The following is a 24,767-nucleotide window of genomic DNA, read 5'->3' on the forward strand; positions in this document are numbered from 1 at the left end:
CACTGCAGTTATTTTCTCTGTTGTTATCGTATTTTTAACAGGGGCGTGTAGCACATGGATGTTTGTAGATGCAGTACCGTGATTGGCCACTAGCACTGCTGTGGCGCTCTGCTCAAAGATAAATTGAAACAAATCGCAGCGTCGTGGAAACAGCAGTGTGGCTGTGTTTTATGCAGTTGGTTCTTTCTGACCTTTCGTGCAGATTACTGGGTTTTATTTTATTTGCTTCGCTGCAGGGTTACAGCAGGACTTTCAATCTGGAGATGCAGGCTAAGCTGTAATCTCTGTCACCTTCATTCAGCCTCAGCAGAGAGGTCAGAGGTGGCTGTGAGGAGGCACCAGTTTAATTTGTTTTTCATAATTCGGGGAGTGCTCAGTGCACGTTCGTGTCTCTGCAGCTCCTGTGTGTGTGTCGGTGTGTATTTGAGGAAAGCACAGTTTTAGAAGCAGACAGTCAGAAGATGCATTATCTCAGTTCTTCAAAGGGCGGCTCCTCCTTCAGTCAAACCAAATAATCAGGACGGTCTTTGAAGCTGTGCTGACGGCTGGAGTCGCCGGCCTGTGAACCTCCCTCGTCGTGCAGCAGCTCGTCTGTTATCTGCTGCAAAACTGTTTCGGGGGATGGGGCCTGTCTGACAGGACTCGCCACAGAGAAGGCTGATGGGAGTTTCTAAGAGCACTCTCTGGTTCATGCAGTGGCTGGAGGTTTGTGCTGTGAGTTGTTTTGGAAAGAAAGTGTTGCTCCATAACAACAGGCTGAAAAGCAGCACGAGTGTCTGCGTGCACGTGAGCACAGCGGCCAGTAAACAGAGCTGTGAAGAGACCGGACGCCGAGGTCTCATTGTTTTTACAAACCCAAACAAAGAGTTTGAGTCGTTGCGTCGAGAAGTTTCTGGGGCTCAGACTTAAGCAAAGAACAAATGAAAAACTCGAGCTTTAACGTTGCACAGAGAACAGAAAGGCGGGACTCAAACTGTGGGTTTTTCTTCTCTGTTCTCCTGGAGAAACTTCACCGAGCGTGCACAGCAGGAAAAGCAAAAATAAATACTCGAGTAAAATACCTGAACATTGTCTTAAGTGGAGTAACAAAGTATTTGTACCTCGTTACTTGTGTCTAATTAGCACTCTGTCTGTGTTTCTAACAGGGCCTTGTACACATACGAGGATGAAAGCAACGACCTGACGCTGGCGGCGTCCGGAGGTAAGTCTCTGCTGATGTGACTCCCTCTCCTGTCCCGTCGCTGACATCATTTCTGTGTTTTTAATGAAAAAGGTTTTAATGGCGAGCGTTCAGATTGGCTCCAATTTGCTTCTGCAGACCGGCGGCTGTAAATCACGATGAGCAGCGTCTGCTGCAGCTTTGGGGGTAAAAGCAATCATGCTCTTTGTCTCCTGATTGTTACTGAGCCATCAGAGAGATTCATTATCATTTCTGCTAATGATGCGCTGCAGGATCATTACAGAGTAATGGCACCCCTCCTGATTCGATGCTCGCTGTCACTGTGTGTGTTGTGTTGTGTGTCGTTTGTTAGCCAGGATTTAGCAAATGTGCGCACGGTGGTTAATGTTAAACATCAGAAGCAGAGTGAAAGTCCAAATCTGGCTCGATTCACACGCATCCGTTCAGAGACAGCTTCAAATCAAATCAAATCACTTTTATTGTCACATCACATGTGCAGGTACATTGGTACAGCACATGTGAGTGAAATTCTTGTGTGCGAGCTTCACAAGCAACAGAGTTGTGCAAAATACAATAATGTAAACAAGCAAAATACAAGAATGGCTACATCTGAAACTAATAAATATATGTACAATATATAATAGTATATGCATTTCTGGATGTGTATACTAAATATTTTTCTACGTGTGTGTGTGTGTGTGTGTGTGTGTGTGTGTGTGTGTGTGTGTGTGTACACATATTTTACAAATTAAATAGAGTAAACAATAAATAGAATATATAAAATAAATAAAATAAAATATACAGAGTTGAGACATGTGCAAAACAGTGGCATTACTGTACAGTATGGAGTGCATAATGTTAAAGTTCCAGTAGTGAAGCTGAAGCTTTGACCTGTGTGCACGTTTACTCTGGCAACACAGACTCAGCAGTTTGTGAAATACTCACCATTTTATCTTATTTTAATTTTTTCATATTCTTGGGCACGAAAATGCTTCTTTATTCTCAGTTAAATAAACTGAAAAACCCACTGATGTGTGTCCTTGTGCACAAAGCAAAGAGGAAAACGTTCACATATGCGGGGCTGGGGGTGGGGGGTAGTTTGAGCCCATTGCTGATTGGATTTGTTTACACTGGTTTTGGTCTACACACTCACCCCACAAGCAGAGAGTAGGCTACAGTTAGGTAATAAAAACTGATCTTTTGAATGTAGCTAAACGTCTGCTTAAAGCACAGCTGAGGACCCAGATAAGACCAAATAACACTACAGGCTGTCCTTAGTTTGCCTGACTGGGAATTTGATACAAAGTAAATACATGTAAAGAAGGAAAAATCATTTAAATTAATAAATACTTAAAGAAACTGACAGTGGTTTAAAGGATGAATCTGAATTTCAGTCATAATCTACGTGAGACCCGGTAACCTCCTGCTGCTCTGTTTCACTCTGTCGCTGAGCTCAAACAGGAAGAGCTCAAACATACATAAAAATAAAGTTTTATCTGTGAACGTCTCGTCTGAATAACCCTCTACAAGCCTAATGTAATCATCAGTGTATAAAAAGAAGTGCTAAAGTGAAGTGTTTGCATCACAAATGCTGCAGGGACGATGATGATGATGATGCTTGAAGACACTTCTACCCAGGAAACCTTCAAACCTAAACAAACCTATAAGCTGTGGAATAAAACCAGTAAAATTAACCCAGATTAACCATTTTTTAAGCTCCATGTTTTAGTTCTTGCATTTGTTCAGCATAGCTTTGCATGACTCACAGTTCAAAGTCATTCTTATTTATCCTAAACCGAAACAAGCAGGTTTAGCTTTATTCACGCCAACTCTCTTCTGATTGGCTGCCCCAGCAGGCTAATCTATCTCACGGATTGGTTCAGACCACAGGACAGGGTGCTGTCTGGATGAGAGCGAAGTCTCATAGTTTTCCACCTGTTTTCCGTAGATGAATGTTCTGGAGTGGAAGTGTTGGAGTATGTGGAGATTTTCTCTGTGAAACAAGCAGGACCTTCAATTAAAAGGATGTTTGCACCATTATACTCTAAAATCTCAAAACATTATATCATTCAGCATTAATGGCGCCGTCACTGCTGTGATAGTAACCTATGCTGTTTGTTCTTACATCATTGTGGATGCTGGTTTTTAATTCTGTACTGGTTCTGATTGGTCAGACCACAGGATGGATTTCCACGCGGGCTGGTTCATCTCCTGAGAGATGGTGGTGGCTTCAGTCTGTTGTTTTCTCTGCACAGTAGAGATTTAACCAAAACTGCTGGATGTAGTGATGAGCTGTGCTCACTGACAGAAGTGTCCGTTAGTCTGTGCTGAGATTTCTCCGAATCTTTGAATTATGCTGCCAAAGATGATGAAATCTCCATTCTTTGCAGTTTCATCTTGTTCTTAATCAAACATGTGGATCATCAAGAATGAGATTTCCATCACGAATCATTGGGGTCCAGATTAGCCAACACAGCTGGTAGAAACTGTCACTGCTGCTGGCCAAAGAGAGAGGAAGCAGAGAGGGGGATGGCATGTTAGCAGGCAGCGGGAGGGTGGAGGCGGGACACTTAATGTGGGGACTATGTAGTGGACATGCAGGTGTGACAGAGGAGGATGCTGGGATAGGGTGAGAAGGAGGCAGATGATGAGCTGTGGTGACCCCCCAAGAAAGATCTTGTTCCTAAATGAATTATGCAGTACGTGTGATCTGTTTTAACACGGAAGTTTAAAGACGTTTATGTAGCATTGTGAACTCCAGATGTTTTGTGTTTGCTGATGTGAAGTTGACAATAATCTGAATGGTCCTGTGTGATGATGAGTCATCACCTGAATGTTCCCAGACAGGATCTGCTTATTTCCATTGAGCGTTCACATTGTTATGCTAATCTAGAAGTACAGAGAGAGTGATTCACTTCACTGAAAACTTCATTATGTTGGAGATTTAATTTCAAGGAACGACTCTAGTTTTTTATGCACTCGTCACTTTAGAGAATTTAATCTGTTTTGCTTTCATAACATGTTTTTTTTTTTTTTTTTTAATCGAGAGAAAAGGTCCAAAAGTCAGAATTAGCTGTTATTTCACTGCACTTTGTCTGTGGGATATTTATGCAAATACTGCACGTCTAATATCTCATTTACATATTTAAAGGTCAAATTAAACAAAATTTGCAATACAAAAAGTAGCTGTCTGTCTAATGGCTAAGTTTTATGGTGATATGTTACTTAAGTACTATTTTCTACTCAATAAGAACCTTTTGAAACTTTTGAGGCTGTTTAAAAGTGAATTTTCTGGTTTACTGTGACAGAAATCTCTAGTTCAGTATTTCCAGTTTATACTGGGAGGTTTTCTCAGAGTCTGACTTATCTGACATTTTATGCTGGAAAGTTGACCGTTTCTTATAATCTCTAAGTTATTATTTCAGAAACGAATCCATAGATTAGTGGATAATCTGTGGATTCGTTTCTGGAAAGAGAACAAATATAAACACTTTTAGATCAAAAAGGCCTCAGTTAAAAATTTCTGCACACTTTTAATACAGAAAATATTATTCTTAATGTGAGTAATCACCTTAATAATCTGTGACTAACTTGTACTTGCACTGGAAGTGTAGATTAAAAAGTTTTATTCTCAGGTGTCTGAGCGGTGACGCTGGTGTCCCGTGGAGAGCGAGTCAGCAGAAGCTGAAAAAGCAGGCATGGCTGCGACTGTGCTGCAGTCATAATGAACTCTTGTTCTGTGCTGCAGGAGGCGGCCTGGCAGAGATCACGCTGACCTTTGACAGCGGCAGGGTGATGTACGGCTTCTGCGGCCTGAAGGAGCCCACCGCCGCTCTGCCACGATACATCCTCATCAACTGGGTGAGTCGCTGGGACGAGGGGGAAACGGGAGGGGGCATGCTCTGAAATGTCCTTCAATGCTATAAATGAGAATATCAGAGTCATCGAGGGTCGCTGCACATTTTCAATTTAGTCGTTTATTTGACAAGGACGCGCCGATAAGAGCGATCTAAAACTCGTCGTCGCTGCAGCCTCAGCAGCTGGAAGAAGAGTGGCATCGGCAGCGGTCGTAGACACGCTGATGTCACCAAATGCTGCGATTGTAGTGAAAGTGTGAGAAGCTCTGAAACTCGATTAATGTACCAGATTTGTTTAGCAGTGGCCAACCAGCCCACCAACTGTCTTCACATTCTGAATCAATCACTGGTTGGACAGGAGTTCACTGAGGCATCATGTTTTTCCATTTGAGCTTAGTCCATTAAAATGTGTAAAAGACAGAGTTACAAAAATCACTTAATGAAATATCCAGAAATGCTCTTACTTTGGCAGAAAATGTTATATTCATGATTTAGATAATCAGTCTGTGTATGAAACAAAGTGTGCTTTTTATATTCTGTGTCAGATGTACTTTAGTCTTTTAAGCCTCTCTCTACTTCTACTTTATCTGAATCTGAGCTTTCGTTACTTCAAAAATTAATAGTTTTAAACACAGATCATATGAAGAAATGATAAAACATTATAATTATGCTAATTAGAAGATTTAGCTTACGTTACGCACTTTAGGTAGAACTTTGATACGTCAAATAGCTAGCAGATTGTCACATTAGAAGTTATGTTAAGCTTAACTGTTTTAATTTCTTCAAAGCAAACGGTCTTTATATAAAAATATCTTTCTGTAGGGTAAATGTTAGCTTACTTAATATGTTTTTATTTATTCTGTAACGACAAAAAACTGTCTGGCTTCTGCAAAAAGTTTGCAAGCACACAAGCTAGGCCAGGTCACAAGCTAGGACTTTGGCTAACGTTGGTCAGCTAGCTGTAGCATCTCTATGAGCATGAATGTGCTGTTAGTTACTCCTTAATTTTAGCTGAAAAAGTAACGTTCTAAAAAGAGATATATCATAATAGCTGTTGTTATCCATTGTGCTATGTGAACTTTTATCTGCTGTCTGCTAGCTATTAAACATGTTGCTAAATTACGTACCTAGCAATTTTTCTCATTAGCAGTGAAGCTGATTCTTTCTAAATTAGCTAAACCTAAAACAAACTTAGGTGTATCCATGAATCAGAAGGTGTTTATTTTGCTATATTATTAGGGCTGTTTGATATAACGATATATATCAGATGACGATATAAAAACGTCTGTCGTTTCATTTTACGCTATCGTTTGTTTCGTGGTGTCGCAAAATAAACTCTTTACGGCAATATTTTTTCATGGTTCTGATGGTCACTGTAGTGGCTATATTAATTTCTTCTTTCTCTCTTTCTCTTATATTTAATATAACCACACTACGGACAGACAAGCGCCTGTTTTTATGCTTTGTCGTTAGCAACAACGACGGTAACAGCATCGCGTGTCCGCTTGTTTATGTTCCACATAAACCTTTCACAATAAAGCTCAAGATCCTGTTGAGACTTTTCAAAATAAACTGAATCACGTGAAAGAGCAGATTATTTACGGATGAGAAGTAAAAAAGAGCCGCCAGGTGCTAAAAATGAACCTTAGACTCAAACGTTAGAACAGGCTTTTCCCCGCAGCACGCCGTGTAATAAATACTCACAAAGAAAACGGCGGCCGTTTCAACCTATGTCTAAAAATGTATCGTTTCATGCATCGTTAAAACACTCGACTCCAGCTACATGACAGCTGGAAACACTTCCCGCAAGTCGAGCTGCCAGAGATTCACAGAATTTACAGAAAATGTTACATTTTTGTGATTTATATTGTTATCGGACGATAGATGTCTTTTATCGGGATATGAGATTTTGGTCATATCGCACAGCCCTATATATTATAGATATTTTTTTTCTTAGACATGGGTCACTTTCTTTTTTTGGTTACCTTCTACAAGTAACCGACCCAGTGACATCACGTTCTGTCCTGACACAAGGTGGCGCTAAACATATTCTAGAAGCTTTAACTTTAAGCACGTATTTGGCATTTCGGAGTCAGCAAGAATAGGAACAAGATGTATGTTTGGAATTATAAAAATTGACTGTTTTTATTGTTTTTTAACTAAAGAGACCTGCAGGTAAAATGATGATGAAAATCTTAAACACTGTCTTTAAAGCGCTTCATGTTGTGGTTTTAATAGGAAAGCAGGATGTGGACTTTTCTTCCTCACGCTGTAATAAGTGAAAACCTCCAGTTAAAGTGCGGGCCAAACCAGAGAGGAAGGAAATGGAGTCGTAGCACCAGGCATGCTAACGGAGCAGTTACCGTTTAATTCATGATGAAAAGGAAGTGTAGCAGGAAGGGATGAATAATTTATGATGTTAAGGTTAGTTATACACACTGAGAGTCTCCAGCGACGTGCGCTGAAAGCATTTAAACAAAGTCTGAGAGCCTCATGATGGATGCTTTCTTTTCTGAACCTGACAACAGCAGGGGCGCCCTGAGCTGGAGCTTAATGACACAGTGCAGCGAGAGGCAGACTGAAACAATCCGTCCTCCAGAAATTAGCTATAATTGCTGCTTTTTCCCCCCATAACACAATTCCAGAGGTAAATGGAAGGAAAATAAGAGATATGGTCATTAATGCAGCAAACCGAGACTGAGAGAGAAACAAAAAGGTATTTAATGGTTAAATGAGACTGGGAGAGGAGCCACTGGAGTCCATCACAATATAACAGAGCAACATTAGCAGCCAAAAGAGCACCAGACTGTGGCTAACCGGGCCAAACCAGGCTCAACGGTGCCAAAAAACGTCCCAAAATGGGAATAAAAGGTCTTCGAAATGCTCCTCTTCAAAAATGCTGCGAAAGCATCCAAGCAGCGGCTCCTTCTCTCTTCCTTCATCCGACGCTCACTCACAGACAGATAAGAGATGAATGGCTGTGAATGCAGCTGAGACGGGGCTGTTTTCCTGTGTAATTGCTGTGCACTGCGTTTGTATTGTGTGGGAATGAATTAGCTGTGATTACTGAATCACATCCTGTTATAATACAACTGCTGCAATAACCGAACATGACCACGGCTAAATAAAAGCCCTAATGAGACCAAAGGGAGGGAGAAACTGCCCTTCAGTTTGGTCACTTGGAAGACAAAATAATTAGTGGATATTTGACTAAATGTAACAAAAAGCACAAAAGAAATTAGCATGTGTATCCTGATTGGTTGATTTAGCATCCTTTTGCTTCTTTTTTACCAGTTTCTTCATCCAACTCTTCTTCACGCCGTCCTTTTTACTCTCGTTTTTGTTGTTACACCGTCTCTCGTTCTCTTTCAGGTTGGAGATGATGTGCCAGATGCCAGGAAGTGTGCCTGTGCCAGCCATGTCGCCACCATCGCAGACTTCTTCCAGGTCAGACCCAGCACCGCAGTCGTACATAGTCCCAGAAAGAAACCATAAACACGACAGTTCATATTCATCTTGTGTGTAAGACATGTATTTTATAAAAGTTGAACATCTGAAATAGGAAACCAGTGTAAAAGTGCCTTAAAGCTGCACTCTTTTCAACGTCCACCAGGGGGCGGCTCCTCTGCCGTTTTCATCATGGGCATGAATGTCGTAATAATTTTGAGCTTTTAATGATTTCTTTGAACTCTTCTTAAGAAACAAGAATTGGTGCAAATTTGAATTTATTCTAGATTTCCTATAATCCAAACAGGGTCAGAACTATGCATAGAGGATAGTGATCTTGATTGGCTACAGCTGCTAGTTTCTGTTGGCAGTATAAAAATGATTCATTGGATTGACCAACACTTAGTGTAAACAATGGGAAAGTCCAAGGCACGAGTTGGGAGCGTTGCTGAGTGCGTTATCTACACAACTGTGAATATCAAGATAATTAAAAACTAATAACACTATACAATAGTACTGAGGTCTGGAAGAAGACCCCAACTATCACCCTCAGAATAGAGGGAAGGTGTTAGGATGTTCAGGAACAACCAGGAACCACCAAGGCGATGAACTGGAAACTGGTAGAACACCATCATCCACAGTGAAGTGGGTCTTACATCACCATGGACCGAGAGCTTGCTGACTGCTTCAGAATCGACACCTTCAGACTCGACTGAAATTTGCAGCTGCCCACATGGACGAGCCGAACACCTTCTAAAGAAAAGGTTTATGGTCCAATGAGACAAAGATCGAGCTGTTTGGCTGCAATGACAAAAACTAGTTTGGAAGAACAAGGGTGAGAATTTCAAACCTACCGAACTGTGAAGCATCATGATGTCGGGCTGTTTTGATGCCAGTAGTATTGGTACATCGCACCAAGTTCATCTTATACCAGCAGCTTGACGGTTTATACTTGGACCAAACATGTTCCAGCAGGACAATGATCCCATCGTGGCTGGTTCAGGAATGGAGAAAGCAGGACAACATTGAGCTTCTACAATGAACTTCACAAATCAACAGCTTCAACCCTGTTGGAACTTCGTAGGCTTTATTCAAAGCCAGGCCAATAACAGGAAACCAGCCAATTTAAATGAATCCTAAATAAACTCGATGTGAATGGAAACGTCTGGCCACATCTGTAGGTCCATCTTTTACTTTCAGTCTGTTAGATTTCTGCTCAGATGAGTTTATTAAAAGCTCAGTTATTTCACTGTGCGTGATTCTGTGGATGCAACAGCGTCAGAAGCACCAGAGCTGTTCAGTCTAAGAGGCCTGACATCCACTGAGAGGGAAATGATCTCAAACCCCGATCACGGCAATCGTGTGTGAAGTGATGTCATGTTCGTTTCGTAACCTGCTTCAGTGTTTTTGAGGTTTTGTTGTTTTTTTAAATTGTGTCACGTAAGGACCGTTTAAATGTTTTCCCAACGCTCGGTTGGAAAAGACGCTTAAAACCTGTAGGAGGATCACAGAGGAGGAACAGGTGTGTGTGACGAACACCAGCTCTGAGCCGAGGTGTGTGTGTGTGTGTCACACAGCAGTGTGTTCACAGCTGGCTCAGTGTGTATTTTTGGATTTATAGTGTAGATAAAAAGATTGAGATTAAAGCGGAGGTGATGTTTTATTTATATATTTCTCCGTGTGTGTGTGTGTGTGTGTGTGTGTGTGTGTGTGTGTGTGTGTGGAGTGTCATTATTCTAAGTGGCGGTTCTCTCTCCCACACAGCGTCGACTTCATCACACCGACGGGCTTTAAATGACCCTTTTAGTCACACACACACACACACACACACACACACACACACACACACACACACACACACACACACACACACACACACACACACACACACACACACACACGGCTGTGTTTCCATCACTTCAGAGGACATTAAATTGATTTAGATTCATTTCCTCAGAACGTCCTCACTGCTATGAATGAATTGTAATGAATGTTTCCACAAACTCTCAGAGCTTTCATGAAGACTTGACTGATCATCGTGTTTCTGTCTCTCTGCAGGGAGTGGAGGTCATCATCAATGCCAGCAGTCTGGAGGACATCGACCCCATGGCCATCGGGCAGCGCCTGACCAATGGGACGGCAGCGGTGGCGAGCCCGGTCCTGAGCCGTCTGAAGACCCGAGATGAAGAGCACGCAGACGTGGTAGAAAGAGAGACTTGCACACTTTATCTCTTATAAAAACAGCGTTTCTCTCGTGACGAGAGCTTTGACCCGTTCCCCTGTCTGTCCTGGTGCAGGGCACGGTGTACGAGAAGACCAACGCAGAGGTGGAGATGAAGAAAATCAATAGACAGGAGTTTTGGGAGCAAGCCAAGGTAAAGAAGGCGAGGAGGGGGGAGTGAGTGGAAAAACAAAGACGGGAAGGGAAAAAAAAGGAGATATAATGCTCATTTATTACAACTCATAAGATGAGAGCTTCCAGCCCAGGGGGTCAGATGCTGTGTTTTCTTTTAGCTGATGACAGCTCATAGATGCCAAAAGGCGTCCTTTGAATTGGTGCTGAGATGCTACAGATTTATAGCAATGATGACGCTTGTAAAGAACCTTTTGGCATCCCATTTGAGGTCTTTGATGGCCTTAGACTAAGTTTTATTGACAGATTTCACAAACAGACTGTCCTCATTATTACAGGGCGCTGCCAAAGCTGGTGGCATTTCAGAGATCTGCACACGGCACTTTAGCACATTGCTCACAACAATCCCTCATTAGGTCGGATATCCTTAGCTATTTCCATGTACAAATGCTTCTTCAGTTCCCAAACCCAAACAGAAAGACTAAGACTTTAAAAAGTTTCACGTTCTTTTAACTCGAGTATATTGTTAGCTAGCAATTGAGCTGTTAGCTATGCTTTCAGCAAAATTCACAGCATTTCACTCATATATTAGCTAGCTACTGCATTTATAATATTTTGTCATTCTTTCTGGCTCACAGTATTTGTTTTTCCATATATCTAATTCATTGAGTTAGTGAATAATTCAAAATCAAGAAAACTAATTCACAGCTCTTTATGTGTGCTAACTAGCGACTGTAGTTCAGCGGTTTGTTTTTGTTTTAGCTTGTTTCTTTAGTCAGGTTTTACCTTCATGTTCAGTTATTTGACTGTATTTTTTGTGCTAATCTTACTGTTGTGGCTCAAGAGTTGGGAGTTCGCCTTGTAATTGGAAGGTTGTCGGTTCGAGCCCCGGCTCCGACAGTCTCGGTCGTTGTGTCCTTGGGCAAGACACTTCACCCGTTGCCTACTGGTGGTGGTCAGAGGGCCCGGTGGCGCCAGTGTCCGGCAGCCTCGCCTCTGTCAGTGCGCCCCAGGGTGGCTGTGGCTACAATGTAGCTGCCATCACCAGTGTGTGAATGTGTGTGTGAATGGGTGAATGACTGAACGTGTAAAGCGCTTTGGGGTCATAGGGACTAGTAAAGCGCTATATAAATACAGGCCATTTACCATTTACTTGTACCCCTGTGGGGAGTTAGCTAACCTGCTAGGCTAACCTTTATATTCATTATCCAGACATGGTATTTTATGTAGCATTTAACAACCATAATTTCAATATAATGCGAATCACATTTACATTTGGTGATTTTTTTTTTTTAGCTAACAACTGTATTTGTTTAGTTATATATTTGTTTCAACCATTTTTTTCTGTTGCTTGACAGTTATTTTACTTGCCAGCTGATTAAAGCTAAGCTAACCTGCTAAGCTAGCAGGTATATAAGCACTTATATTATATATAGTATATAGCGATTTCAATAGTTTTCTTACGTATTCATTACTTTTGCCAACTTTTCTGATCAAACATGTTTAGTTCTTTAATTAAATGTAATTGTTGTAGTTATTTTCCACATAGCTTCTGGGGTTTTTCTACCCCTGGTTGTGAATCAAGACCGAAGGTGTCAGTTTGCAAGCTGATTCAAGCTAAGCCAGGCTACTAAGCTAAAAGATAAGCGCATATATGTTTTGCTGAAATACTCTCAAAGGTGCTGAGAATACCTGTAAAACGAAACTTTATCTCACACTGTATTTAATAAACTGTGTCCTTATATGTGACAGTTATTTAGTATAATGTGAATCACAGATATATTTGGGTAGACGTGAGAAACGAAGTCAGATGTCGCTGCATCCTCCGGCTGTGTCGCTATTGTCTCATTCAAGTTAAACACGAAATGACAGCGAGCGTCACCGAGCCGCGGGATGTTTGCCAGATTTGCCCTTCACTGTTTCAGACACTCAGATAAACGCCCAGAACCAGATCTGGCTTCATTAATTAACTGATCGAGAGATTTATTACAACTCTGAAAGAGGTCATTTGTGTGTGTCCGGTCTCCAGCGTGAAGAGGAGATGAGGAAGGAGGAGGAGAAGAAGAAGTTGGCAGAGGAGCGGCAGCGCTTCGAGGAGGAGCGAATGGAGCTGGAGAGGAAAGAGCAGGAGAACCGAGAGAAGAGGTACCGCGAGAGGGAGCAGCAGATCGAGGAGCACAGGTGAGGAGCGACGGCACAGCAATCATCAAACAAACAATGAACACAATCATTTTTGGTCAAAAGGTTCACGTGTGCACGAATGACAGGATGACGCTACATCGTCTTTTCATGATCTATAATCTGTGTTTGTGTGTGAACAGAAAGAAGATGCAGGAGGAGGAAGAGGCCAAAGAGAGGTTGCGGAATCAGACCCCCGTAGTAAGTATTTGCTAAGTGAAACCAGTAATTACCAGCCAGCTTCTGCTTCTTGGTGGACTTTCTGATTAAAAACACATCTCCAGTTGGTTTCTGTTATTATTTCTGCCTCCAAACAGAGCCTCGCACTGCCCGAGTCCACAGCCACACAGATATGAGGCTAATTTGTGTGACAGCGTGTTCAGTTTTTGAAGCGAGTGATTAGACGTGTGTTACTTTTCAGAATATCTCCCAATCAGCTGCCTGATGGCTCCTGGCCTCCGAACATCTTAATCCGAGTCTGTGTGGCACAGTAAAATCTAAACACCTTTCTTTGAGTGCAAGATTGCAAATAGTAGAAAGTATCAGTGGATACAAACACAGTCTGTGTCGCCCCCTGCTGGTGGGAGCGTGCAGCTCATTTGTCTGCTGTTTCAGGACGTCTGACTGATTTATTCACAGGTGAATGAGTTTCTCTCTGCTTTGTGTTACATATGAATCACTGGATTCTTCTCCTCAGGTAGCAGAGCCGAGCATCGAGGACCTCAATCTGGACAAGAAGGAATCTGAGGTAGAGGTCAGTTTGGAGAATGATGAAAGAGAGCGTCTCCAGAAACGGCCGCAGAACATTTAAGAGGAAGAAAATCAGCACTCTGTATTTATTTTGTGTTTCCAGGAGGCGAAGGCCATCATCGCTCAGCGGTCAGGAAACCCTCGAGAGTTTTTCAAGCAGAAGGAGAGAGCCATGACCATCAGTGTGGACACCTCGCCCGTCTCCATCCACCGGAGCGGTAAACACTTCAAAACTTCACCTGACCTTTGTTCTCGTGCTGAGCTAGAGAAGCACTCGAGAGACTCGTGGAAAATATGATACAGTATCTTTGAAACGGCAAATGTTTTTTATTCTAAAAAATGATTTACTAATATTTGACTTTGAAACTGGTGAAGCAAACCGTCCTTGATGGGAAACAGCCTCAGATGTTTCAGTCTTTCAGAACATCGTCCTCGATCTGTGGACTCTGACAGTTAAGGAACTGTTGATTACGTCACCCAGCAACTGCCTCCCACCACATGTTGTTACTGGATAATTACTCTTCCTTGTTTGGCCTGTAGCATCATTTGTCACAGATGCAGCCTGTTCAAATCGATCAGATGTTTGCAGAACTGACAGAGTGGGAGAAGCTAGACAGATGTTTCTCTTTAACCTGCTGGTGAACGCACATTTTTTACTTTATTAGTTTTCCCTGTCACAGTGTCACTTTTAGAAGCAAAAAAACAAAAACACACTCATATGTGGAGCACCTTGTTGGGACGCCCGCGGTCCATAAACTGTGTCGATAGCAGCTATGCTCTCGATTTTAGCAGAGCTGTTGAGTAAGTGAGAGTCCTGTCAGCAGGGGTTCAGAATTCGGGGTGGTTACGTGGGTCGTGCAGTCTTCAAATAGTTCCTGTGGACAGTTGGACTGCGTGCTGATAACATACAGACTGGTGTTTAACTTCTTACCTTTGAAAAATTCATCTCAAACTTCCGTGCTGCTATACCTCTATGCCACAGCTAGCCTATGTTGCTAACTTACAATATTACTGCTCCATGATCCACCATTGCTGTACAAAGATGGTCCATTACAGTGAATGGAGATGACGCAACTCTTCCATCCAACGGCTCTGGGTTTTAGAGCGGCCACAGTTACAGTTAGCTACAGAATTCCATCACCATGGCAACGTTAGGTGCTGCTTCACTGAAACAGGTGTGGGCTGTCGCTACCCGATCCGTACCCCGCATGCGCAAATCTTACGTCACTTCCTCTCTTTGCCAGCATTGCGACGTTCAATATATTTGAATGATAGGGTTAGCGCCCAGTTAGCTCCTAGCATTTCTCAACAGCTCTGCCTCCTTTTCAACCACCGGGACATTTAAACTATGGATAATCCGTATACAAACAAATTCATGCTTTACTCCTCAACACAGAGCGTTCCCCGATTGAACAACAGCGCCGTAAAATAAGAAGAATGGCGCCTAATTACAGAGTTAATAATACAGACTTTGTAATATGTCACGTGAAGATTCATCAGCCAGATGACGTGTTTACTGACAATTGACAGTGATAGCGCACATCATCATCACTATTCCAATCAATCCTCTCCACACAGACAAGCATAAACACACTCGACTATCAATAAATAGTTGTACACTGGGGAGTAAACTGCCATTAAACGAACAGAAGAAGAAAACCCCTGCACATGCGCGGTACGGATCGGGGAGTCCTGATCCGTAACTCTTTTTTTTTTCGTTTTTGTCTACATTATATTAAAATGTTTCATTATTGGAAGTAGACACCTTTCGCGCATGCGGGGTACCGATGGCGTTCCGGTACGGATCAGGTAGTGACAGGGGCAGTTAATGTCAGTGAGATCAGCTCATAAGGTTTGGAGCATTCTTACTGGTGGATTTGATTCACCTCGCTCTCTGATTGGTGGATTACTTCTGTTAACCGGCTTGAGCCAGCTGTGGAGCCCCAGCATGTCTGATTGTATATGTTTCAGAGGTACGCCCCCCCCACAGCCTCTACAGGACCAATCATTTGGTTTTGTTTATAATCTTTATTCATATTTAAAATGTTTTATAAAATGATGTTTTCTGCAGCACTGCTGCTTCTTCAACAGCGGTAGAGCGTGCAGAGGTGGATACATGAACAAAATATAAATTAACCACACAATCTTCAAAGTGATCCACAAAGTTCAAGCTGTAATAATATTGTAATATTTAACATTTGTTTATGTATGTAGTTGCAGATAAACATTTTAATTACAGCAACAATAGTAGTAAGTTCATCTTTCCATCCCCAGATAATTACGTCAGCTCCTCAAATCAGCACAGCTTCTCCTGCCAAATATACAAATGTGCTTTCCAGCTTTCCCGTTTGTGCCGTTTTCTCAGAGTTTCCAAAGGTTTTCTTTTCATTCAGATAAATGATAGAAATGAACCTTTGAAAAAGAAGCTCAGTTTTCATGTAAGTGACGCTTCACTGTCAGTTTGCTGCTGTGCGTCGTCCATCCAGCTGTTAAACTGGACTGTTTTATTCTAGAAAGGTTTTAATCGGGTTTCTTTGCTGAAATCACAGCAAACCACAGCCCTTCTGCGTGACCTTTGACCCTTTGCGTGCTTGCATCATTTTATGTTGTTTGTCTGCAGGGTTTGGCGCGGCATTGGTTAGAACAAACACAGACAAACCTGAATAGCAAACGTTTAATTTGAGACCTTTTTTGTAAGTCTGTCTCATTTTCACAGTGACGTTAGCTCGTGTAGCCAGCTGGGAGTCTGCGGGTGCTCACTTATGGCATCTAGTGGCCACTAGAGGAGCTGCAGTTTGGGCTGGGACGATGATTGGTTACAACTTAAGACTGCCAACGCAGCCCCGCACCGAGGCCCCGACACATTAAAGTACAGGAGCGTGACTGAAGCGTGCACGGGCTGTAAACGACTGCAGGATTTCAACACGATGTGTTATTTATAACAATCAAAGACTCGTCCACAGATCCCAAAGACTGTTTTCTGGTTTGAATTATTCCGACACTTTCTGGTTCAGAGAAAGTCGCCATCAGCTTTTCCTTTCTGCCTAACAGCATGCTGTCTGCAGGCGGTGTGTTTAAACCACACTAACCTTTCTCTTCTTTCTCTCCATTTTCTGCCTCCTCCTCCTCCTCACCTCCTTACTTCATTCCTCCTCTCCTTTTTCTTTCATTTCTCCACTCTGTGAAATTTGGTGGATTTTTTTGACACAATCCTCTCCTCCCTCTGTTTTTCTGTCTTCCTCACGTCTCTGTTGTGGTGCGTCGCTGTTTTTTTTCTTTCTCGTTTGTTGTGTGTTCCCGTCTTCGCTTTTGTGTCGTCCCGACCGCCAGGCCGTTTGGACAGCCCGTTCTTGAGGCAGCAGCACAGTCCCAGCAGCCCCAGTCCGACCCCCCCGCACCGGGGCATGTCGCCCCTCCGCACCCCGCCACATGCACGGACGCAGCCCACCGCTGCAGCCGGTAGGTACAGCAGAAGAAGAAGTTAAAGAGGAAACCAGCAGCCTGGTCGAGCATCTCTCCCGACACATGAGTCCCCTCCACAAACACAGAAACACTGCAGCAAAGCCAACATGAGAGGATGAAACTGCGCGTGGTTACACCGGTACTCCAGCTTGACTGGTAAAACTCACAACCACAAACAATCCACTTCCTGTCTGCAGGATTATATCGCTTTCAGGGTAAACTGAAAATTAAACTCTTCAGGATCAGTTTTCCTGTCATTGTACAGGAACTGGAGCCTCATACAGTAACATTTATAAGGACATTTAAAATGGATTCATTCACATTTAAACAGAAGAAAGCTGTCAGAATGATGTACAAGATAATAAAGAGTTATTCAAATACTATAAATTACAAATATAATATAAAATACATTAATATATAAATACAAAATAAAATAATAGCCCCCAGTCACAGATTATGAACCCAGGAATGCCGGAGAATAGAGCAACATTTCTAACCTGGATTAACTACAAACTTGAAAGTGGTTGCAAGTTTAAAAACAGATTAAAAACACTAAAAATTCATATCTCCAAAAGTTGAATCTGTTCATCTGGACGTAGCGTTTTGTGGGAGAACGCTGCGTCCAGATGAACAGATTCAACTTTTGGAGATTTACTTTCCTGGATGATTGAGATGCATCAAGACACTAAAAATTCATAGTTATTTCAGCCAACATGCATTTTCATCCTCTCATCTTCAGCACTTAGTTTTAGCACACACTGTGACGCCCCACACATCTCAGCACCAACCCATTAAACTTCCCCATCACCTCCCACTTTAAACACCCCCCGAACTCTTTCCTCCTTCCACTTCCTGGTACTGAACGAGAGCGTCTAAAAATTCCCCAGTTCCTTCGTTTTTACCTTTTACTATCGGCTGATTAAGGCGATAACGGAGACAAGAGCATCCAAGCATCATGAAAAGCGACAGAAGCTGGAGTTTGGTTTGCGTTCACTGTATCGTGCATGCTGGCGGCGTTAGCTGTAGGATGACGAGGCCGCCCTCCCACCTTCCTCTTCGCCTCGTGCACTTTAACCCCCCCTGCAGGCTGACTCTCACACAGCAGGTTTGCACTAACTTGTGGAAACAGTGAAACCTGTTTCAAAGCAAAGCTGTTTGTTGCTTTGTGTGGTAGATGTCGAGTCTGTCGTCCCCTCCAGTCTTCATCCTTTAGATGTCGTCCAGTCGGCTGCTGATTTTTTTTTTCTGTAAATGTTTCTGTATTTAATTTTTCTACTTCTGATGTTTTACGCTTGTAAAAGTGATTTCACTTCTCTCGAGAGCTGAATCTCAGGGATCTGACAGGTTCTCTCCTTCCACCTTCCTCCTCTGCCTCTGATCCTGGACTGCACACAAACACACTCATAAACACACTCCTGCTGCCATCTTTAATCCCGACTGACCGACTGTGAGTGTTTGAGTGCGTATGTGTGTGTGTAACACTGTCGAGCCGTCACTCGGTCGCCATTGCCATCAGTCGGCCTGTGAATGCTTGAATGTTGAACTTCGATGTCATTCAGGTTAAAGACCATAACGGTGGTTTTTATATGGCAGAGCCAGACTTCCAGAGAGCCTTTTAACATCTTAAGTTTAGTCCAGAAACCTTTGATTTTGCAGAGGGCGCGAGGCTATTTCAGCACAGCTTTGGAAACTCTAATATGAGCGTCCACCACAGGAACAGGAAATAAGGAAAATCATTGGAGGTCCTCCTTAAAAGCAGCAAATCCCTTCGCTGCTGGTTGGCTTTACCAGTGTCATCATCAGTACATCACAAATAAAACTCAGATATTTCAATAATGGACCCTCAGAGTACCAGGCCTACAAGAACACATGAAAGATAAAGTCGATTCACCTGTTTAGTTGATATTAGAAATAAAATCATGCAGACCACCTTCATGATCTTCACTGTGTGTGTGTAGTTGCATGTGTACGTTATTATGCTCAGTGAAAGTAAAACACTGTTTACCTCCCGCCTGTAAAGCGATGACACATCAAACCTCTGATGATGCAGTTTGCAGGTCTAAGCTGGAGTTCTCGTCTTTACGCTTGAATGCCGTTTTCGTTTTTTAACAGGCAGATTTTTTTATTCGGTCGTCATTCTCTGCCTCTGAGAATTTTTATTAGCATCATGTGCAGCACGTCGTTCAGCTCAGTGTGGGCATTAACATCCCAATGAGTAATCCAAATCACGCAGCATTGTGTTAATGATCTTGTGGTGTTGACAGATCATCTCAGGCATTCTCTTGGCTGAAGTTTGTTCTGTTTTTGGCGTCTTCTTCCTGTCACAGGATGGCGCCCATCGGAGAGCCTCCACATGAACTTTTATTTTATTTAACCCTCATTCTCCATCCTAACTGTGCCAATGTATTTATATTAGCCTCGCCATAATCGTGTACGCTGTGCACACCACGGAGATGAGGTGAAGTGTATATTACACAAATGTCAGCAGGATAGCCGTGTTTTAGATGTATCTGCACTGAGTGGAAATTACATTTATAGTGTTTAGCAGTGACTGTAGAGCTAGCTACAGCATTTTGTCATTGGCTGTGACTTCAGGAAAATACTTAATTTTTCATACAAGATAAAAAAATTAGGCAGCAATGTCTAAAAAAACAACCTAGCTAGCTGTTAGCTAGTTAGCGAGCTAACACTGGCTATTTGCTGAAGACACATCATCGGTCATTTACACACAGCATAATTGGTCATTTGGTTTAAAAACTGTGCAGCCTAACTTTGCTAACACTAACACAGTTTGTTGGTATTTAGGTTTTCATCTCCATGCTGTACCTATCATGTTTACATATCAGCTAGCCAGCTGACCTGCTAACTTTTGACTAAGATCTCAGTCACACAGGGCAAGAAACTGGTCAACAACCACTGGTTGCTATGGAAAAGTGTGTTTTACCTGACAGGTTAGCAAGTAGTTGCTGGCTGTTGCTAGATGAAAATCAAAAAGAAGGACAGGATTTTTAAATACAACACTGATGGCAGTTATTTGGTTTAATATTATACTGTAGGTACAGATTTATTTTTTCATTCAGACACAAAACATGAACAGATTTGTCTAACTTTTTGTTACATGTAGTTTTTATATTCTGCCCGACTCTGATGGTTCTTGTTTGTGGCGTTTCAAAAGTGTTTTGCCAGCAGAGAATTTGCAGAGTGCCCTCTGGTGAATAAACTGTGCAGTATGGTTGAATTCTTTCCATGTGTCTTTTTGTTTATTGGTCGTTATAAATACCTGATACCAGTAAAACAGCAAATAGTTACTAGCCAAGGCAACTTTATTTATAAGAGCTTGGAAAAAAGGTAACCGCTGACCGAAGTGCTGAACATAGGAATAAAAATACAGCTGATAATATCGTCATCAGGGGTTGTTCATCAGGTTTTCTACCTCCAGGTGAATTGAGAACCCACCCATTTAGGACTCAGTCATTTATTACCTCTCTAATTCTCGTTCCTCGTTGTTGTGCTTGTGGGAAGTCTCGTTCTGGTATTTGAACACAACATGAAGCTCAACATCATCAAACATCTGGAGAAATGGCATTGTGGAAGTGATTCTCGTGATTCTAACTGACACTGTGATGGTGTTTGTTGTTGGATGTGTGTACCTGATGTAGCTGTGACTCACCCACAATGTGTTGGTATGTTGTAATGACATATCAGTGAGTTTTTGTTAGATACCTGCTTCTGTTTCATGACCCATTGGATCATTGTGACTGTCTTGGTTTCTGACAGAGGTCCTCACTCCTCATTTGCTTCAGCTGTCCAGAGAAGCAGCATTTGGTCACTTTGTTGCCTGAGTTTGTAAGTGCCTCATTGCTGCACCCCAACTGCTTCTGTCTCACGCTTCTGGCATTAAACAGCCGCATTATAAGATATTAAACACCGCAAAGAGGAAGCACTCGGCCTCAAGGAAAAAAGACCACTCCGTCAGTGTTTTCCACTCACTGTCTATTCACTTTTCGTTAAAACTTTCAGACACACTGAGCTATCTCTGTGGACGTCTCACTGAAATAATGGCATTCACAACTGAGTGCGTGATGCTGCCTGTACATTAAACATAACACAGTGAGGGAGCTGACTGAAAACAAAGTTTTGGAGAAGCTTACTGTTTACCCGACAACAGGTTCAAATCTGATTGGCTCAGCTGATGATGTCAGTTTGTTGACAGAACAGACGATGGGTCTGAAACCGGGCGCAGTGACTGAATCTGCCTGTCTGTTGGTCATGTGACAACAAAATTCATGTGGCTGCTGCGATCTTGTGCAATGTTTAACGTGTTGAAGTAACACAGGATGTGACTGTGGAGTTCACCTGGTCACAATCACCTGTTACCCTCATTTAGCTGAACTAAGCCTTATACAAAGTGTGAACTTCAGATAAAAGCATCAGATTCTGTGTTAGTTCGACACACCTGCTCGTGGGTAAAAGTCTTGGAGGATTTTTGGTGACGGCTGCCAAAGTTTTCCTTCAATAATCTTTCTTTTTGACCCTTCAGCGGACAATGACGATGAAGTGAGCACAGAGCGCAACATGGCCACCGTGTCACCCATTCCTAAAATAGTCACCACGCCCATCAAAGATGACTACAGCAGGGATGAGAAGGAAGACCACGCAGACGAGTGGGGTAAGACTTCTGTCGACCAATCAGACGACAGACCATGGCGTTGCCAGATTTCCACAAAATAACAAAATTTAAATTTCATCCCTCCAAACTCCAAATGTTGACATTTTCACCCTTTAAAAAAGGGAAATATATCCACGGATTAGAGGTCGGAAATATTTCGGGTTCAATATAAATAAATATAAATAACTATTCTGACCATTTATAAAATCTAAGAGTCCCCAGAACCTGACAAACACTGGTTTTAGTTTATTTTTGTTAGCCTCCTCCACGGTGCTCCATTGGGTCTTTTTCCAAAACAGAAATCCACTAAGAATCTGTTTTTTGGTAATTAGAAAGAAACTGATTATCATTAAAAGTGACTCAGTTTTTTAAATGAAATTGTTCTTGTTTCCTTCAGATTTGGTGCCAAAGCAGGAGCAGAAACCCCCGGTCCAGGAGTCGACGCCCACCAAGCCCGTGCAGAGCGTCGCCCCGCAGGCCCGCGACTCCTCCGCTGTCTCTGCGTGCGAGTCTGGCACAGACAGCCTGGTTGATCTGTGGGGCGGCAGCTCCGCCCCTCCAGCCAACGTCGCCCAGCCCGCCCAGTCCTCCCAGTCCTCCAATCTGGTGGACCTAATGGGAGATGTCCTCCATGACAACCTCCCGCCCAGCACCGCTGCCGCCAGCGGCCGGCCTCAGCCGCTCCTCAGCTTTGACGACATGATGGACGGGACTTTCTGCTCGGGTACTGGCGCCGAAGACGACCCGTCCAGTTTGGTGGACGTGACGGGCTCTGATCAGATGACCCTCAGCTACCAGCATGCACTGCAGCATGCATCTGGGGAGGGCCAGGAGCTGGATGACGGACAGCTGCTGATGACCAATGGGGAGGCTCTGCTGAAAGAAGGCACTCAGGTGAGCCAGGTGATGCTCCTGATGCTCTCCAGAAACAAAAGATCAGATTCTCGGTTGATTGGTCGTCGTTTCGCTCATCTTCTATCTCTCTGTTGGTGTTTCAGGCGAGCGAGGGCTACTTCAGCCAATCACAGGAGGAGGAATTCGGGACAACAGAGGAGTCCTCGGCTAAACCCGCACCGGTCTTTTATAACAAGCCACCAGGTGAGACGATCAGCTGAAATAAAGCTGCTTTTGGACACGTCCTTATTGCCTCAGCATGTTAGATTTGGTAGATTTTTAACACCCTTAGTGAAAACAACCATAAAGGGATTTGTTTTCTACTGAGACTCAGCTAGTTTGGAAACACGAGGTTGCCAACCAGTCTCAAAGTTTGAGTGACTCTTTGAGTCTTGACAGGATGGATATCCTGAGACTTCACAGCCTTTTTGGGCTCGATTGGTCAGTGAATTGAGCTCCTTTTCTAATTGGTCGGTTTGGCAGGAGAATCACTAACATTTGTTTTTGCTTAAAGCACCAAAAACTCATATCAGGCTAAAATAAGCCTCCTAGTTTTGCTAAACACAAGTTTGATGTGTGTGTAAACATCCGTGTGTGTGTGTTTACTCAGAGATTGACATCACGTGCTGGGACACGGACCCCGTGGTTGACGATGAAGATGACTAACCGGCCTATATGACACCCACACCACCGCCACCGGACCAAGAGGAAGTAGGAAGTGTGCTTCATGAAGAAACAGAATTTTTTTCTAAAAAATAAAAAGAAACAAACAAAAAAAGTAATAATAACAAGTCTTGCATCAAAACTACTTCTGTATTATCTTTTAGAATCAGTAGCCACAGAAAAAAGACAGGGTTGTTGACAGTTTGGAATGATTTTCTTTTCTGTGTTTATTTTATTTATTTGCTGTTTTCTTTCTTTCTTTTTTTCTTTCTTTCTTTTCTTTTTTCTTTTTTTCTTTTTTTTTTTGCTATGCAGATGTATTAGCTGGGAGTGGGGGGATTTTTTTTGTTTGTGTACATGATAATTACACGTAGCGCACTGCTGCATTTTAGAGACAATGAAGCCTGGCGTGTGGCCGACACGCTTAGTCTGTAGTACTTCAATAACACCCTATAAAACTAATACAGCCAATCAATACAGCTGCCATGTATAGCTTCACTCTGTTCTCTTCTTACCTCGTTTTCACCACCCTCCTTCCCTTCCTTCCTGAAAATATTCACCTCTGCAAGTCAGTTAATCTTGTATTTAGAGCTCACTTTACAGAAACAAGGTGAAATATTTTATTTATTCTGGTGTTTCTCAGCTGCAATCTGTTCTCAAAGTCAAACTGTGGCTCCTTTTTGACCTTTTTCCACACCTTTTGTATGATTTTACTGAATGAATTCAAGATTAAATGGCTTGTGAATCTGATTGCTTTTTTCAGTGCACTTTTCTTCTTTCGTGACCTTGTTGAAGATCTACAGCTCGACTATCAGCCGTCCCCTCTGATTCTATAAAGCTTTGTATTTTTATCTCACTTATATATTTACACAGCAAAAAAAACGAGCAGTTTTTGCAGCTAATCTAGAGAAATTTACTGTTGCTATTTTTCCAGGTTTTTTAGGAGCGTTTGGCTTTAAGGTGTGAATTTGTATGATTTTCATTCTCTAGAATATTCTCCCAAAATCTTAAAAATGAGACGTTTTTAGGTGTAAGAGAAGTCGGGATGGATGCTTTAATTCATTTTTGTAAAAAAAACAGTATCAACAGTGAGCAGTGCTAGCTAACATTAGCTGAAGAGTCAAGGAGTCGTGTATTTTCAATCAATAATCAAATTGCACAACAAAGTTTCACTTGAGGATGGAAAAAATAAACACTGATGGTGACTTAAGATAGGATTTTAGTATAAAAAAGTTAGCAAGGAAGTAGCTAACTAACTGTTACTGCTACTTTAACAAAAAAAAAATTCTAGCGAAACATTAATGAGACTGAAGT

At 42.4% G+C, this 24,767-nt stretch overlaps 1 protein-coding gene across 5 annotated transcripts in view; it reads left to right on the top strand.

The window, feature by feature from the left end:
• The window catches only part of dbn1 (drebrin 1), a 114,168-nt gene extending 89,965 nt beyond the window's left edge, over positions 1 to 24,203 (top strand). For 2 of the 5 annotated variants that reach the window (XM_086308222.1, XM_086308226.1), the window contains exons 2-15: positions 1,146 to 1,201; positions 4,929 to 5,041; positions 8,410 to 8,484; positions 10,543 to 10,686; positions 10,782 to 10,859; positions 12,867 to 13,018; positions 13,159 to 13,216; positions 13,713 to 13,769; positions 13,869 to 13,983; positions 17,096 to 17,224; positions 21,768 to 21,896; positions 22,294 to 22,799; positions 22,895 to 22,994; positions 23,401 to 24,203. In XM_086308222.1, the coding sequence (XP_086164348.1) occupies positions 1,146 to 1,201; positions 4,929 to 5,041; positions 8,410 to 8,484; positions 10,543 to 10,686; positions 10,782 to 10,859; positions 12,867 to 13,018; positions 13,159 to 13,216; positions 13,713 to 13,769; positions 13,869 to 13,983; positions 17,096 to 17,224; positions 21,768 to 21,896; positions 22,294 to 22,799; positions 22,895 to 22,994; positions 23,401 to 23,456 (1,768 nt within the window). In that variant the 3' untranslated portion in view covers positions 23,457 to 24,203. The remainder of the gene's footprint in view (positions 1 to 1,145; positions 1,202 to 4,928; positions 5,042 to 8,409; positions 8,485 to 10,542; positions 10,687 to 10,781; positions 10,860 to 12,866; positions 13,019 to 13,158; positions 13,217 to 13,712; positions 13,770 to 13,868; positions 13,984 to 17,095; positions 17,225 to 21,767; positions 21,897 to 22,293; positions 22,800 to 22,894; positions 22,995 to 23,400) is intronic. The other 3 variants (XM_086308221.1, XM_086308224.1, XM_086308223.1) reach the window with 3 other exon arrangements.
• The last annotated feature ends 564 nt before the right edge of the window (positions 24,204 to 24,767 follow it).

This window comes from Aulonocara sp. 'chitande type north' Nkhata Bay, linkage group LG10 (assembly GCF_057382095.1).
Source record: "Aulonocara sp. 'chitande type north' Nkhata Bay isolate Kocher_YH1m ecotype deep benthic linkage group LG10, A_spYH_male_GT1.1, whole genome shotgun sequence".
Classification (NCBI taxonomy): domain Eukaryota; kingdom Metazoa; phylum Chordata; class Actinopteri; order Cichliformes; family Cichlidae; genus Aulonocara; species Aulonocara sp. 'chitande type north' Nkhata Bay.